We start from the raw sequence: 14,900 nt of genomic DNA on the forward strand, positions 1-14,900 counted from the left end.
AATAGTGCTTAAAACAAGTTAGTGCCGACGGTGCCGGTAACCTTTCTGTTCATGTGTTTGTGTTTTTATCTATGTGCATAATTATGCTACGCGTATGTACTTGCAATGTTACTGTTACCAAATTTTGTATTGTGGAATGAGTTTACATTTTGTCAAACTGCTATATCATTTGTCTATCTGTACATACATTGTTTTTATTTTTTGTATATCTTTTTTTATTTTGAACTCGCATACCACAATATTGAGTTGATGAATAATCTCACTATCTAACATAAGTTAAAACGAAAGTTACAACGGAGTTATAACACCCTCCACCCTGTTTTATCTCAGAAGCATAAATTTGCACGGGGCATGACTTACAACAGAAGATAAAACAGTTTTCAGAATACCGTGTAATCTAATGGGTGTTCAGGTTTGCGCCCACTGTTACGCGCGTGCGCATACCCTAAGACAATGGTATGCGCAGGCAAAGAGTGCGCAAGATAAAACACTAGTTACAACACAAGTTACAACAGAAGTTACAACAGAGATAAAACGGTGTTCAGAATACCGATTTGTTACAACAGACTTACAACAGAGATAAAACGGTCTCAGAATACCACCCCTGCACATTTTTCCAAAAGGGAACCGTCATTACTCTAGTAAAATGCTCGAGAGGGATATAAAACAAATATCGACTGCTTTCTTTCGGGCCATGGTAAAACTATTTGACCTCGGTGATTTCTCCACAGTGCCATGTCCCTCGACTTCGTCTCGGGACATAAGCACTGTTGAGAAATCACCTTGGTGCAAATAGTGTTACCATCTCCCTCTGCAGCAGTCGATATTTGTATATTAATTTCCTGTCGTTAATTACCCTTGCTTGATGTTTACATCAAGGAGTCATTCAATCACCCTTGTAACAACCCTTCTTTGTCCCTGGTTTAATTACCCAAAGATTATATACACACACCTTGTGAACCACCAGACTCTTTGTCTGCCCCTTATCTTATAATACTTCCTCCTCCACAAAAGAATCCCCCTCTTTTAATTGGTCAAACACCACCCCTTAGGACAACCCCTTTGGTCACTCTTTTTAGTTATCCCTTTTTGATTGGTTGTCTTACCAAAATTCTCACCCATCACCCATTGAACATTTCCAAGTTTGGTGTTCTTTCCAAGGCCCCAAGGGAGATGATGATTTCGACATCAGAGAGTCAACCTCTACTTGATATTGCTCTCTCTCCTGCATCTTGATACTTCTATATTTTACTCTGATGTACGTACTCGTCATTTAACTTGTCATTGAACTTCATCATGATATTTCTGAACGATTGTGAATAAACACTTTGCATCGATGAAATGTACCAAAACTGTACCTGAGCTCCTTCATTTCTGCTTCATAATAATATTCCAAATGTAACACCACCCGTTACATTACATTACGCCGTTGGTGCTAACCACTGGACATTCCCGTTGTTGAAACGAAAAAGTTTCTTACACTATACTGTCTTATGAGTAATTTCTTGTAGATTTATACCACTCCTGCACAAGTCTGGTCTTTCTTTTATGAATATGAAAATGATACTTTAAAGGGAACGTCCCGGTTAAGCAAAAGCTCAAGCTCATTTCACAGAGCTTGGAAATTCGTAAGTAATTGCTTGCAAAAACAAGCAAAAGGTGTGTTTTATGCATAGGTATGTTTTTAAGCAATTTTTAATGGTTGGTCTCTAAGCAATTGCTTGCAGGCAGCAAGCAATTGCCTGTGCTTGCTAACAAAAGCTTTTGCTCGCAAGCAGTTGCTTGTTTTTATGCATACGGATTCAAGTAAAAGGCTAGTACAAGCAATTGCTAGCGTTTAAATGCATCCGGCCCAATAAAAGAAAGGCACACCCTGGATGGTTGGGCGGATTTCTCCCCGGCCCTCGCAATGAGCGGACGCGCATGAACCGCGCTCCAGCGCTATACACAACAAAAGCACACACACCCAGGAACCAGACATCACCGACAACACCAGCACCCAACCCCCCACAACACCAGCGCACCACCATGGTGAAAAATATCAGCAAGCACCAACTGAAATCCAATACACAAACATTCACAGATATCTAAGACCATGTATTGTACCATGTTATACAGAATAGGAAATGAATGAAAGATGAAATCTGATACAATATGCGCCATGTTTACCGTACAGAATATGAAATGAAAAAATTGCATGTGTCATCACTGTTTGAAAGAACGAAAACCAAATTTCTACATGATGAAATCAGATCAAAGGAATGATAAAATTAAGCCAACAAGTCTTAACATTAATCTTTTATAGCAACAACCATGATATTTACAATAAAACTACATCCCTTGTGTTGCTATACTCTTTTACGAATCGCTCTGAAAAATATAAGATTACAATAAACTTATAATATTCACAGGAAGAATGGAAATGAATACCCCCTTCACAAATCATATTGAAAACATGAAAACGTACCACTCATAATGGCCAACATCACTATGAAATGAAAAAGAAAATGACGCTGACAGATCACGTGAGCAGTCATACAAATTAATGTCATGATGAATAAACTGTAATGCACAACCAAATTATCAAAATATGAAAATAGTACGAGAAACTTCATAAGATTACAAGCCTAAGTAAGAAAATTGAATTGAAAAAGAGAATTGAATAGAAAACTGTTGATAAAGCTCAAAAAAATCCTGCCTCCTAATTCCCGAGATATGAAGATTTTCCTTCTTTTCTTTTCTTTTTTTTTGATAGAAAATTGTCCAAATATATCACCATGGTTATGCGGAATAAACTGTAAAACACGACCAGATTATCAAAATATGAAAATAATACGAGAAACATTATAAAATTGCAAGCCTTAGCAAGAAAATTGAATTAAAAAAGAGAATGAAATAGAAAACTGTTGATAAAGCGAAAAAATAGCCCCTGCCTCCTCATAATTCCCGAGATATGAAGATTTTCTTTCTTTTCTTTTGTTTTTTTGATAAAAAATTGTCCAAATATTTCACCATGGTCATGAGGAATAAACGGTTATACACAACCAAATTATCAAAATATAAAAATAATACGAGAAACTTTATAAAATTGCAAGCCTAAGCAAAATTAAAGGGAGGCAGAATTCACTCTTAGGTCACGCGTTATACGCTCGCGATAAACCAGCGGTTTGCATCCTAAAATGGCCGCTGTTGGGCTCCATGGCTTACTACACCTGTTTACGTGTTACGCTCTTTGTCATGAACGATTTATTGTAAACATTACCAAAAACTGTTGCAAACCGAACAGTAGATGGCACTGTAAACAGGTTCAGTGAATCTACAGAACCCGCACGATCTTATACCATTGTCCGAAAGATAAAGCGGATACAGCTGCAGGCCCAAGATGGGAGGAGATAATTGTAAAATTGAGAGTGATGACTGGAAATCCATTTTTATCGGAATATTCGGCAAAACTGTAAGAATATGTATAATAAACTGTCTATTTTAAAAATTAAATGTGTTATATCATTTAATTTCCACAAAACAAGGCACTCTTTCGTCAAGAGAAAAAAATGATAGATATGATGAAAGATTATAAAGATGAAGAATTTAAAATGGCTAACAAAAAGTGAGAAAATGTGGTACACCTACAAAAATGGAAACAAATCGACGCATTTTTATTTTAATGGAATTTTCTCTCGTACACACAGATGAACAATACATTGCACAAAACTGAATGATATACATAAATGCTTTTCGGTGATTGATCAGAATGCATTCACGTGATTTTGCTTTTCAGCATCTTTAATCGCAAATACATGTATCTAATATCAACGAGAATGCAAAGGAGTAAAAGGGATGCCTTGGTTGAGGTGAAGATTCAGCTTTTAACTTTTTGTCAGATAACTGGAAACCACTTGATGAAATTTTATAGAGCGTACAATTTCCAGAGGAATTCAGAGTTTATTTGATGAAAATCGGTTTTGAAATGGTTGAAGTAGTGTAGGGATTTGTTCAGGGTTTTTGTTTCGGATTAGTTAAGTTTGTTATAGGTCTTTTTGTCTTAGTTTCTTTGTTTCATCCATTTTCAATGTATATCAGTCAGTCGATCATATAATTTCTTGTATTAGGCCTACGTGTGGGGGGAATGCACCCTACAAGCCCAGCTTTTTAGCATTCCTCCCCATTTCCAACATTTTCGTATACTTACAATTTTTCTGTAAACTTATCTTTTATTTTGTATTATGATGATATTTATGTACTTATATTCAATATCTGTAATATATCTATATGTTTTTGTTGGAAATGAAAAATAAATGAATGAAATGAATGAATAATGAATATCCAAAAACAAAATAAAACAAAGCGATCCTAAAGGTGGATCCCACCTTTTATTTGAATTGCTTTTTTGTTTGATATCTCAGCCATTTTTAAAATCAATTTTCATCAAATAGATTTTTACATTCCACTCACAATTATATACTTTTTCATATTTCATATGATAAAAGGTTTCTCATTATCTAAAACAAATAAATAAATAAATCATTATCAAAAACTGTTGAAACCTGAAGCCCCATCTCAACCGAAACTTTACCATCCCTTTAACTTGTTTTGCAGTCAAACTCTTCAACAGCTACTCCTCCTGATGGGGTTGGACAATATAATTATGATTTCACAAATTGCATAATCATGTATAATATTGGATTTGTTTCAATTATCGAGTGAAATAATAACTGAAGTGTTCATGAATGTATTTTGTATCGATGATTTCACTCCATGTTGTAATGTGTTTTTGTTTCACGTATTGCGGGAAGGAAGGAAATGTGCTGTCACAAAAGATTTATGACTATATGATATACAGGATGTCTATCACAGCAATGTATCGGTAGATTCTCATCATGCCATGGGTTCCTTGCGCTTGTTTGGTTGTTGTTGTTCTTGTTGTTGTGGGGGGGGGGGGGGAGGGTTTCATTCCACACCCGTCTTCAGCGTTGAACAGTAAAGTTGTATAATTATTTCTTTATTCACCAGTGACAAAGAAATGAAAAATGTCAAACGTATATTGTGTTATTGCAAGTTTTGAAGTAGTGATATTCAAAAACCGTCATACTATTTGAAATTCTGAAAAGAAAAAGAGTATAAAGACAACATCTTTAGACATAACTCAAACACCGTTTTTTTTCTCCTATATCTGAGATGAATATACTAATGATAAAAACTTGTAATGTAACATTGGGGTTGTGTGTATCAGTATGCCACCCTTCTCTCCCCTCCCCTCTCCAAAAAGAAATCCTTCCCCTATAAAGACCGCCTATAAAAGACAAAACAATACATAAAAGTATGATTGACTCTAATGAAATCAAGAATGCATCCGAATCATCAGCGTGTATCAATGATTATGTACGTTGTCAAAGCAATTCAACCTTTTTAAATCATTTAACTAATATCCCCTCACACCCCACCCCCCTTCCGAGTGTATTAACACCTGTCTATGGCAGGTTCTTGTAAATACGGCTGTAGTTTTTGTATAACGCCAGCTACGTTCCGCAGTAAATCTCTGTGAACGGCTTTTCTTCAGACTGTGAGGCCTTGAAAAGGTTGCGTCTGCATGTTTTTCGTCCGCGCGAGGTAATACATTATTTGCTGCGATTAGAGTGTGATACACACATGAGATTGAACAGTCTAATTGCGGATCTGGTTCAGGTCCTAGTCTTGTAAAGGGACCACAGAACCGGGGGTCTGCAGCCCCCGCAATTATGGTTCTTAAAAAAAAAGATTAAAAAAAAATGGGCAGGGGTTGGGGGTTGGTCACAATTTAACGAAATCCATGACTTTCCGAGGTTTCCGATTCTTACCATTGTAGTGCAGGGCAAGGAGGGGGTCCATTATCATTGACCCTTGACCTCCCCCCCCCCCCCCCGGCCCGCGCCCCCTCCCCCACCCCACTTAAAACAAAACAAAACAAACTCTCCGCGGCCCCAGGTACAATGAGGGGAGGGGGATTACGCTGTCTATTTTTTTTCTTCTTCTACTTCTTTTGCGTTGTTTTTATTCAGAAGAATGGAAAGCTAGTAGGTCAAAGTTGAAGACGACCAGATTTTAATTATATAACTCGATGACAAACTTTGGTTTCCTATTTTGCTGGTCATAATAATTTCGGTATAATTATACATACATATAGTAAAATACAAACAAACAAACGCGCACATACACACACACACACACACACACACACACACACAAGCAAACAAACAAACAAACGCAGGAGCCGAAAATTTGGACTGATGTTTCTGACAAAGACCTTCTTCAATTGTCCTTTTCTTCAATATCTATTCATTACACACAGAAGCAGAACTTTCATATATTGTTATGCATTTAATAATAATAACAATATTTCGATTCCCGCCCAGTGATTACGTCCTCAGACAAGATGTTTTTACCAACCATGTCCCTCTCGACACAGGTGTATAAATGGGTACCTGGCAACGCTAATAAGGTAGTTATAATGGTAGGGCCCTCTGGTATAGAAATGGAATGGAATGGAATGAAATTTATTTACCAAATATTAATATCCATTATAAAAATGAAATAGTCAAAAAGCACAGTATTATAGTGAATAATGCATCTTGAAAACAAATAAAATGATAACTGGTTTTTAGCTCACCTGAGCCGAAGGCTCAAGTGAGCTATTGCGATCGCTCTTCGTCCGTCGTCCGTCGTCCGTCGTCCGTCGTCCGTCGTGCGTCGTCCGTCGTGCGTAAACTTTTTACATTTTCATCTTCTTCTTGAGAACCCCTCGACCGATTTTCACCAACCTTGGCAGGTAGCATCCCTAGGGGGATAGGATCTCAATTTGTTCAAGCGGGCACCATACCCCACCTGGGGGCCCCCAGAGGGGCCCAACCTCCCCCCCCCCCAAATTAAGGAATCTTAAAAAATCTTCTTCTCTAGAACCAGAAGTGATAGAGCTAAGTTAATACCATGAATTAGAACATTGATAGCTGTAGTTTCAAGTTTGTTCATTGCGGAATCAGAGGTGCCCCCCTTGGGACCCAGGGGAGGGGGTTGGGGAGGGGTCCTAATGGGGCCCAAATTGTACATTTTCATTTTTTTTCTTGAAAATGCCATAATGAAATTTCACCAAAGTTGGCAGGTAGCATCCCTAGGGGGGAAGAATCTCATTCCCATCAAATGGGCATCATGCCCCTCCTGGGGGGGGGGGGGGGGGGGGGCAGGGGCCGAAATTTGGACCGAAATTGTAAATTTTCATCTTTTTCTTGAAAACCCAATCACAAATTTTCACCAGACTTGGCAGGTAGCATCCCGAGGGGGATAGAACCTCAGTTCCATCAAATGGGAACCATGCCCAACCCAACCTGGAGGGCCCCCAGGGGTCCCACCTCCCCCCTCCTGTAAGGAACCTTTACAGATTTTCTATAGAACCAGAAGTGATTGAGCTAAGTTAATACAATAAGTCAGTATATTGATAACCACTGCTTCAAGTTTGTTCATGGGAGAATCAGGGGTGCCCTCCCCCTCCCCCACCCCCTTGGGACCCAAGGAAGCGGGATCGGATGGGGGGGGGGGGGGAGGGGGTCCAAATGCGGGCCTAAATTTTCATCTTCTTGCTGAAAACAACATAATGGATTTTCACCAAACTTGGCAAGTAGCATTCCCATGGGGATAAGATCTCAAAGTGTTTGAATGGGCACCATGCTTTCCTTGGGGGCCCAGGGGTCCAAACCTCCTAGATTAATGAATATTCAATAATATCTATCTCTAGTTCTAATCAAAAGTGATAGGGCTTTAAGTCTTTTTTTCCCCCAAGCTGCATAATCCAACATTCTATAAAGTACAGTGTACTCGGCAGGTATTTTTACCAGTGTGATGGAATATGTAAGTGGACACCATACCCCCATTCTCAAAGCTACCCCCACCATAAGTTTCCAATGTTCTCAGGTAAGAGTCTGCAAGAATGCATGGAAGGTGAACTTGCGATTCTCAGGTGAGCGCGTGATCCCCGGGTCTCTTGTTTTTTGTTGTAGTTTTCCCGTCTATATCTTCTTACCTCACAAATTACTACGATATTTTAGAGTTGATTATTGATTCTATTTTGTAGACACGTCCGTTATACAGTTATGGAAGTCGAATTTAAGTTTCGAATTTACCGCGAGGCCTCGATCCATGTCAAGCTGCTGCTTACGATCCAGGTCTCCTGCTTTTCTGTTATTACAATGTCTAGAAATGCACAATTCTAAAATCAATTTATTTAAATCCCCTTTTTGATTTTAAAAAAAAATTCGTTTATCTTAACGACATGACATATTCAGAATGAACAATCAATCATCATTTAGATACAACTGTTATTTACACGATTTCCTTCTGAACCTTTTTTTTGTGTGTGTGTGTGATATTATGCTATATGTCTTATACATGTACATTGAATGCTGTCATGTTCTTAAAGGGACTGTACAGTACTGGTTGAGGTGGGGATTCAGGTTAACATTCCTATCAAGTGAGATAATGAGAAACCTCTTTATATGAAATATCAAAGAGCATGTAATTTTAAGAAGGATTCAACGTTTATTTGATGAAAATTGGGTTTCAAATGGCTGAGATATAAAAAAGTGATAATAATAAAAGGCGACAGGCCACGCTTTTTATTAGGATCTCTTTTTTTCACCTTGTTTTTAGATATCTTAGCCATTTCAAAACCGATTTTCATCACATAAACTTTTGATATCCCTTAGAATTGCATTCTCTTTGACATCTCATAGAGAGGTTTCTGAATATCTCGCAAAACGTTAAAAGCTCATCAAATCCTCATCTCAACCAGAACTGTGCACACCCTTTAATGTATGTATGTACTTTGAATTAATTTGTAAGACAGTATGCTAAGCTTATGCGTCGTGTAATGCTATTTTATACATGTATGTATTCTTTTGTCATGCAGAATGTGTGATTTGAAAAAAAGACAAATAACCCCCCCCCAAAAAAAAAATGCAAGAAAGACGGAAATGCAAAAGTTAAAGAACATTGCAGTTGGTAAAAAAGAACCAGCAATACCAAGCAGACTATAGTCGAGGCTAGTCCTTTCAGTAATACAAATACGTGATTGCAATATTTACAGAAGTAATGTTATTTGCCGGATTTTGAGGGATCAATAAATCAAGCATTATTCAATCAGATATATTTTCGTAAAGATTTGAGAAAAAAGTTACGTAAGTTTATATTCTTTAGATCTTGTGGAATATCTCTCCAAATCATACTACCCGCAATAGATATGTATCAAGCGCGTCGGAACACTTTTTTTTTTTTTTGGGGGGGGGGGGGGGGCAAAATCTCGATGAGGCACATTATGTGACGGTGTGAAATCCTCGGCGAGGGAGTGAAGCGACCGAGCGGGGTACCACAGTAGTGTCTTTTTGTAAAAACAGAGTACAAAAGTCGCGTTTATAGAGCCTTCAAAAGAAAATTTCTAGGAAATTAAACATGGCGAAAAAAATATTAGTGTGAAGGACTACGATTATAACATGCGGGGGTACATTATGTGACCGTGCTTGCAACGTGGTGTGAGATCCTCAGCGAGGGTGTTATCACGGTAGGGACTTTTTGTAAAAACAGAGTATAAAAGTCGCATTTACAGAACATTTTAATTCAAATGTCTAGGGAATTAAAGGCAGTAAAAAATAGGACTATGATCATACCTTCAGTAATCATATTACACATCATAATAATCATTTTACTATTATGTACGGGCAGAGCGAGCGAGCCACTTTTACTTTGCCATTCGTCTGAAATGTGCGTTCGTCAAAAGCTTAAACGTGATCGCATTGTTCGAGCAATACATATTATTCTTATATTGCTATAAAAAGCATAGAAGAAGGGGAAAATGTAAGGTTTACTAAAGGTATGTTTCAGGGGGCGCACTCGAGGACGCGAGGCTACCATCTATACACTAAATTTACTAATAAGTAAATATTAGTGTATAGATATAATGAATATTTCTAATATAATAAATCAAAAAATATAAATTGCTTTTATAACAAAAATACAGATTGTAGATATGAATGGTATGTATATCCTTAAACTTCTAGTCCATAAGTCATAACGCGGAATGTAAAAGTGTTATGTCATAATTGTATATTTTTCTAGGTACAAAAAGTTTCCTAAGTTTTCTAATTCTATAATTCCACACTCAATATGTTTTTGCCATGATAATTTTTCGTCTATAATGATATGCTGTTAATGAATGTAATTTTGCTCCTTAAAACAATCCATAAAAACGGAAATTACATAAACAACGATTAAGAAGACAATACCACTTAGTGAGCTTCTGACGACACGAATGTTCTCCTTGAAAACATTACTGCTCTTGAAGTGTAGGTATATCGCTATTTTCGTTTTTTTGCTTGTCTTGGCTTTTGGAGTCATGCACTGTTGTCTTTAAAATGAACAGATAGATGACAATCAGAAGGATTAGACCCATAATAAACGAATTAACACCAAATAAGGTTTCAACAGTGCAACAGATGTAGGCTTATTGGCGCCTTATCCATCCATCTCTCAGTGAAACCTGTACGCATGAAGGACTTTGCAGGACGTTGCAGTCGTGGGGATTCTAATGGTGTAAATTAGTTGATGACCAACTGAACGAGAGAAGCTGGAGGTGTGGAATGGAAGTCATACAACAGATACAAAGCTATTTTTTTCTTTTCTTTTCTTTTTACCTTCGTGCTAAACGTTTACCCAGGCCAGTGAATCAACACACCTACGTCAGTGCTGCCATTACTGAAACCCCCCCTTTTTTTCTATAAGACGGCTGGAAGCCCACGATTAACAGTCGGTTGTCAAAGAGAGGAAACTTAAAACATTGCCGAGTAAAAACATCGTGCTTATTATGACTATAGCGATTCATTCTGATTTCTATTTCGCCGATATCCTATATTCGCATTCATCAAATCAGGGTGTATCGATTTTACATTAACTTGTAATTATTGTACGTCACCCAAAATAGTGTTCGAAGTGTGTACCATTATCATTACAACGTCATTCGTTTATTATTATTGTTATTATTTATTCGGCAATTCAACATACATGTACAATACAAGCGGACATAAAATACAAACAGAAAATCGTATTACATGATATAAAAATTGTGGTGATTCCACGTGCATGCCGCTGGTTGCCAGGGGAGGAAAAGGCAAACATAATCACCGAGGCTCGAGACCTTCCTCCCCGACCAGTGCACGCACCCAGAATCAGCTATATCAATGTAAAACAGTTACAAACATTATCAAATAATACATTATAACACAAAAATGCACTGAATTCAAACACAAATATAACTAAAACTATCACTGATTATGACCGATGCCCCAACCTGACCTGATGGGCTGATGTTAGCTCATCCAGCAAAACTGGTGATTTGATGTTTAAAAAAAAAAACCCAAACAAACCCCCAAACAAACAAATAAACAAACAAACAAATGAATGTATATCATTGTGGTGCCATGGCAGCACAATGCCCAACGATGATCAAAAATATATTCTGCTCGTTTTAAACCTGAACATCCTTTCCAAAATCTCAATGCAGAAACCCAACCAATGGAGTGAGCAAATCACTGATATATTTTATCCCTATCTTTTACGGTTGCCACATTGTCTAACACCGACATGTGACAAAAGTTGCACAATCATAAGAACACAGCCACATAATATATCAAACCTAAACTCAAATACTGTAAACTGAGGGAGTGTTCAGCGCACAACTAACTGTATACTTTGGATACAAAAAACGCAGTTACTATAACAATATATTGCTTTAACACTGAAAAAAAAATACAAACCTACTGTGTATGTACTATTCCGGACATAATATTTATACCAAACCCTAAGTCAAATGCCTATAAAACCTGAGCCACACAGGGCACATTGTCTGCACATTTACATACTATGGTGGTCCCACGTGCCAAAATACAAAACTGAACCACATTTTCACTATTTTCAATTAATCTGTTAAAAAAAAAAACACTTTTACCATAGATACACATTGTATAACAATACCAGAAAACAAAATCTGCATATCTTATACACACTAACTACAACAGACAAATGTGTGAAATTTTATGTAAAATGCTCTTAAGATTGAGGAAGCCGAATCAATCACACATTTTCACACGATTTACATCTTGTCTAACAATTTCAGGGGGGAAAAGCCCAACATTTGAGAGATTCATAAGAGTTTGTCAATAGCGAGAATGTTTTGTTGCGATGATGTGTCCTGAAATGACGTCATCTTCATGGGAATCTGGTACATGAAGTGTTGTTTTGGGAAGGAGGAAGGGTGCATGGGGGTGGGGTGCATGGCTCTCCACAATATCAAGTGTCCTGTTTTTGTCTTCTTTCTTCATTTAAGATAATATCAAATTGTGGCAAAGCATATTTGTTATGTGCTAGCCTGCCAAGTTGAAGAAGACATTATTGGGTCTTCCTCTTTCAGAAAGTGAACAACTGCGACCAGACTGAAATGCCACATTGCACATTCAGGGACAGGACACACGCAAGCTGCTGATTAGACGTACTCCTTTTGTTTTTCGGGATCGATGGAATGAAAAAAAAAAAGCAACAGAGGTTACTAGAAATTCGCTGTTACGGAGTAGTTTTTAGACACAGACACCACACACACATTTCAGATATTACGCTGACGTCAGAATTCCACTCAAAGCTGGGATTAGCAGCCGTCACCGATCACGTGATCAATTTATCAACTCTAGCATTCTCTTTTCTCTTCTCTTATTCATTGTCATTACCTGTCGGTGTGAGAATTGTCTCACTGCACAATGGAACCGTCATCGGGAATATTTTGGATGTGCGTATATTTATAAAACTAACGTTTCAGTCGGATCATAATGGCAACTTATTCACCGATGATCACATTCCCTGTACCTTTTTTTTTAACGTGGGAAAATTGATTGCTTCATCATTAATTGATCTACGTAACATATGCCACAATGTCAGCACCACAGCCACCACCTCGACTACCATCCTTCCACCACCTTCTCCCACCTCTAAACTTTCCCCTTTATCAGCTACCAATCCCATTCCCAATCGACTTGACAACTATTTGCCGATGAGCATGTGTGTGTCCTCGATCTCGGATCCAGCTCAAGATGTTACTACAACCAGGATCTTTGCTACAACTCTCACCGGCCCCCACAACCATCCAGTTCAGCAACACCGCCACTGCCACTGCCATAACCGCCACCACTAATGGGTTGAACAGACGGCCACAGGACAAGTGATCACTCCCCATCTCCGCCACCGATTTCATCTCCACTCCCAGCATCGCGATGCATTCCCTCCCGCTACTGCCAACAGCATCACGCCATTGATAGCTGCCATCCGAAAAAAAGAAGAAAAAAAAGAGATGATAAACACAAGTGGAGCTCTGATGTGTAGACTAGGCTAGCCTAGCGAAGTGAGAAATTGGGCTCCCTCGCACATCGCACGCGATCAACGGCGGTGGATGGGGGTAGCTGGCTCAGTCCTCATTCTCAGCTCACTATTCAAGCCTAGCAGTGTGTATTGTGTGTGTTATGCATACACTACGCTGTGCAGAAAGCGTACAGTATGATCAGTAGCGTGTTCACCACCACCCCATCATATGCTGAATTATCGTGTGAAGGCCGTCTGATGTGTTGCTACACTGGACGTGAAGGTAGGAAAGCATCTTGTAAATATACCTGTTTATGAGATACATAACACTGTATAAATGACTAGGGCTGAATATCACTCTCATGCAACTAAGCGAGAAAACTTGTAGGAATTGTCGTGGAACATTATTGATCTGGAACCCCGTTTTTAAGCTGCTGAGGCGGAGAGCTAAGAGTAGTGTGAGCCGCCATGGCCTTGTCGCCGGGTGACCGGGAGAAGACGGGTAGCCTACCGGGGTCTCCGGTGGAGCAGCAGCCGACCAGGGCTGAGAGGGACAAGGCGGATCGCGAGTCGCAACTGAAACGAGTGGAGTATGAGAAAATGGAGACCTGGTTGGATGGACACCCAGCATTTGCACATGATTACTTTGCTCGAAAAGCTACTAGATCTATGATTGACGGTTGGTACATTGCTCGTGCTGTGTCACAGAGCACCAAACCACCAGTGGCTGAATCTCCCCACTCTCCAAACAGCTCGTCCGGTAGCAACACGCCAGTTCGTAAAGTCTCTGCCTCAGAGTTTGAGGTGCAGGGTACAGGAGGATCGCTGGGACGCATGGTTCAGACAGTAGACGGCTCGCCAAGCTTTCTTGGTACCCCCAGCTACCTGCTCAACCAGGGAAAGTCCTCACCAACCCGATCCAGGAAGTCTTTAAACGAGCTGAAGCAGTTGGATGACCGAGCTGTCCTTATCGAACTCGTCAAGGATATTGCCAATGAGCTCGAACTCAGCACCCTGTGTCACAAAATCCTGCAAAATGTTCTGATCCTCACGAAGGCTGACCGGGGGTCCCTGTTCTTGGTCCGGGGAAAAGGCACGGAGAAATGTTGCTTGGCAACCAAGCTTTTTGATGTGACGATTCAGTCAACCGTTGAGCAGGCGAGGGAAGAGATTCGGGTGCCATGGAGAAAGGGCATTGTGGGATATGTAGCAGAGACTGGAGAAACGGTGAACATAGCGAATGCATATGAGGTAAGTACAGCTTACTGCCCGGTCATTCAGGTACTCGGTGTATAGAACTATTGTACTTCATACAAACACAATTGTTAAAGAATTTGTCAGAAGAAATTCAACTTGTTGTAAGGCAAATTGCTTTGCTGTATTCTAACCCCAGATTAACACAACCATACAATACAAATAGCATTGCCATTAGATGTTTGGTGATTAGATACAATTGACAGGGCTGCAAGGCAAGTGTAGGTGTT

The 14,900-nt window shown here is 39.1% G+C and overlaps 1 protein-coding gene across 1 annotated transcript in view; it reads left to right on the plus strand.

Annotated features, from left to right (window-relative positions):
• The first annotated feature begins 13,525 nt into the window (after positions 1 to 13,525).
• Positions 13,526 to 14,900, plus strand: part of LOC139719412 (dual 3',5'-cyclic-AMP and -GMP phosphodiesterase 11-like) — a 97,299-nt gene continuing 95,924 nt past the window's right edge. The window contains exon 1 of the mRNA XM_071630828.1: positions 13,526 to 14,667. Within this exon, the coding sequence (XP_071486929.1) occupies positions 13,885 to 14,667 (783 nt within the window). The 5' untranslated portion in view covers positions 13,526 to 13,884. The remainder of the gene's footprint in view (positions 14,668 to 14,900) is intronic.

The sequence above is a fragment of the Diadema antillarum genome, unplaced genomic scaffold (assembly GCF_040938485.1).
Source record: "Diadema antillarum isolate AM-2024a unplaced genomic scaffold, OU_Dant_1.0 scf00000110, whole genome shotgun sequence".
NCBI classification, from domain to species: domain Eukaryota; kingdom Metazoa; phylum Echinodermata; class Echinoidea; order Diadematoida; family Diadematidae; genus Diadema; species Diadema antillarum.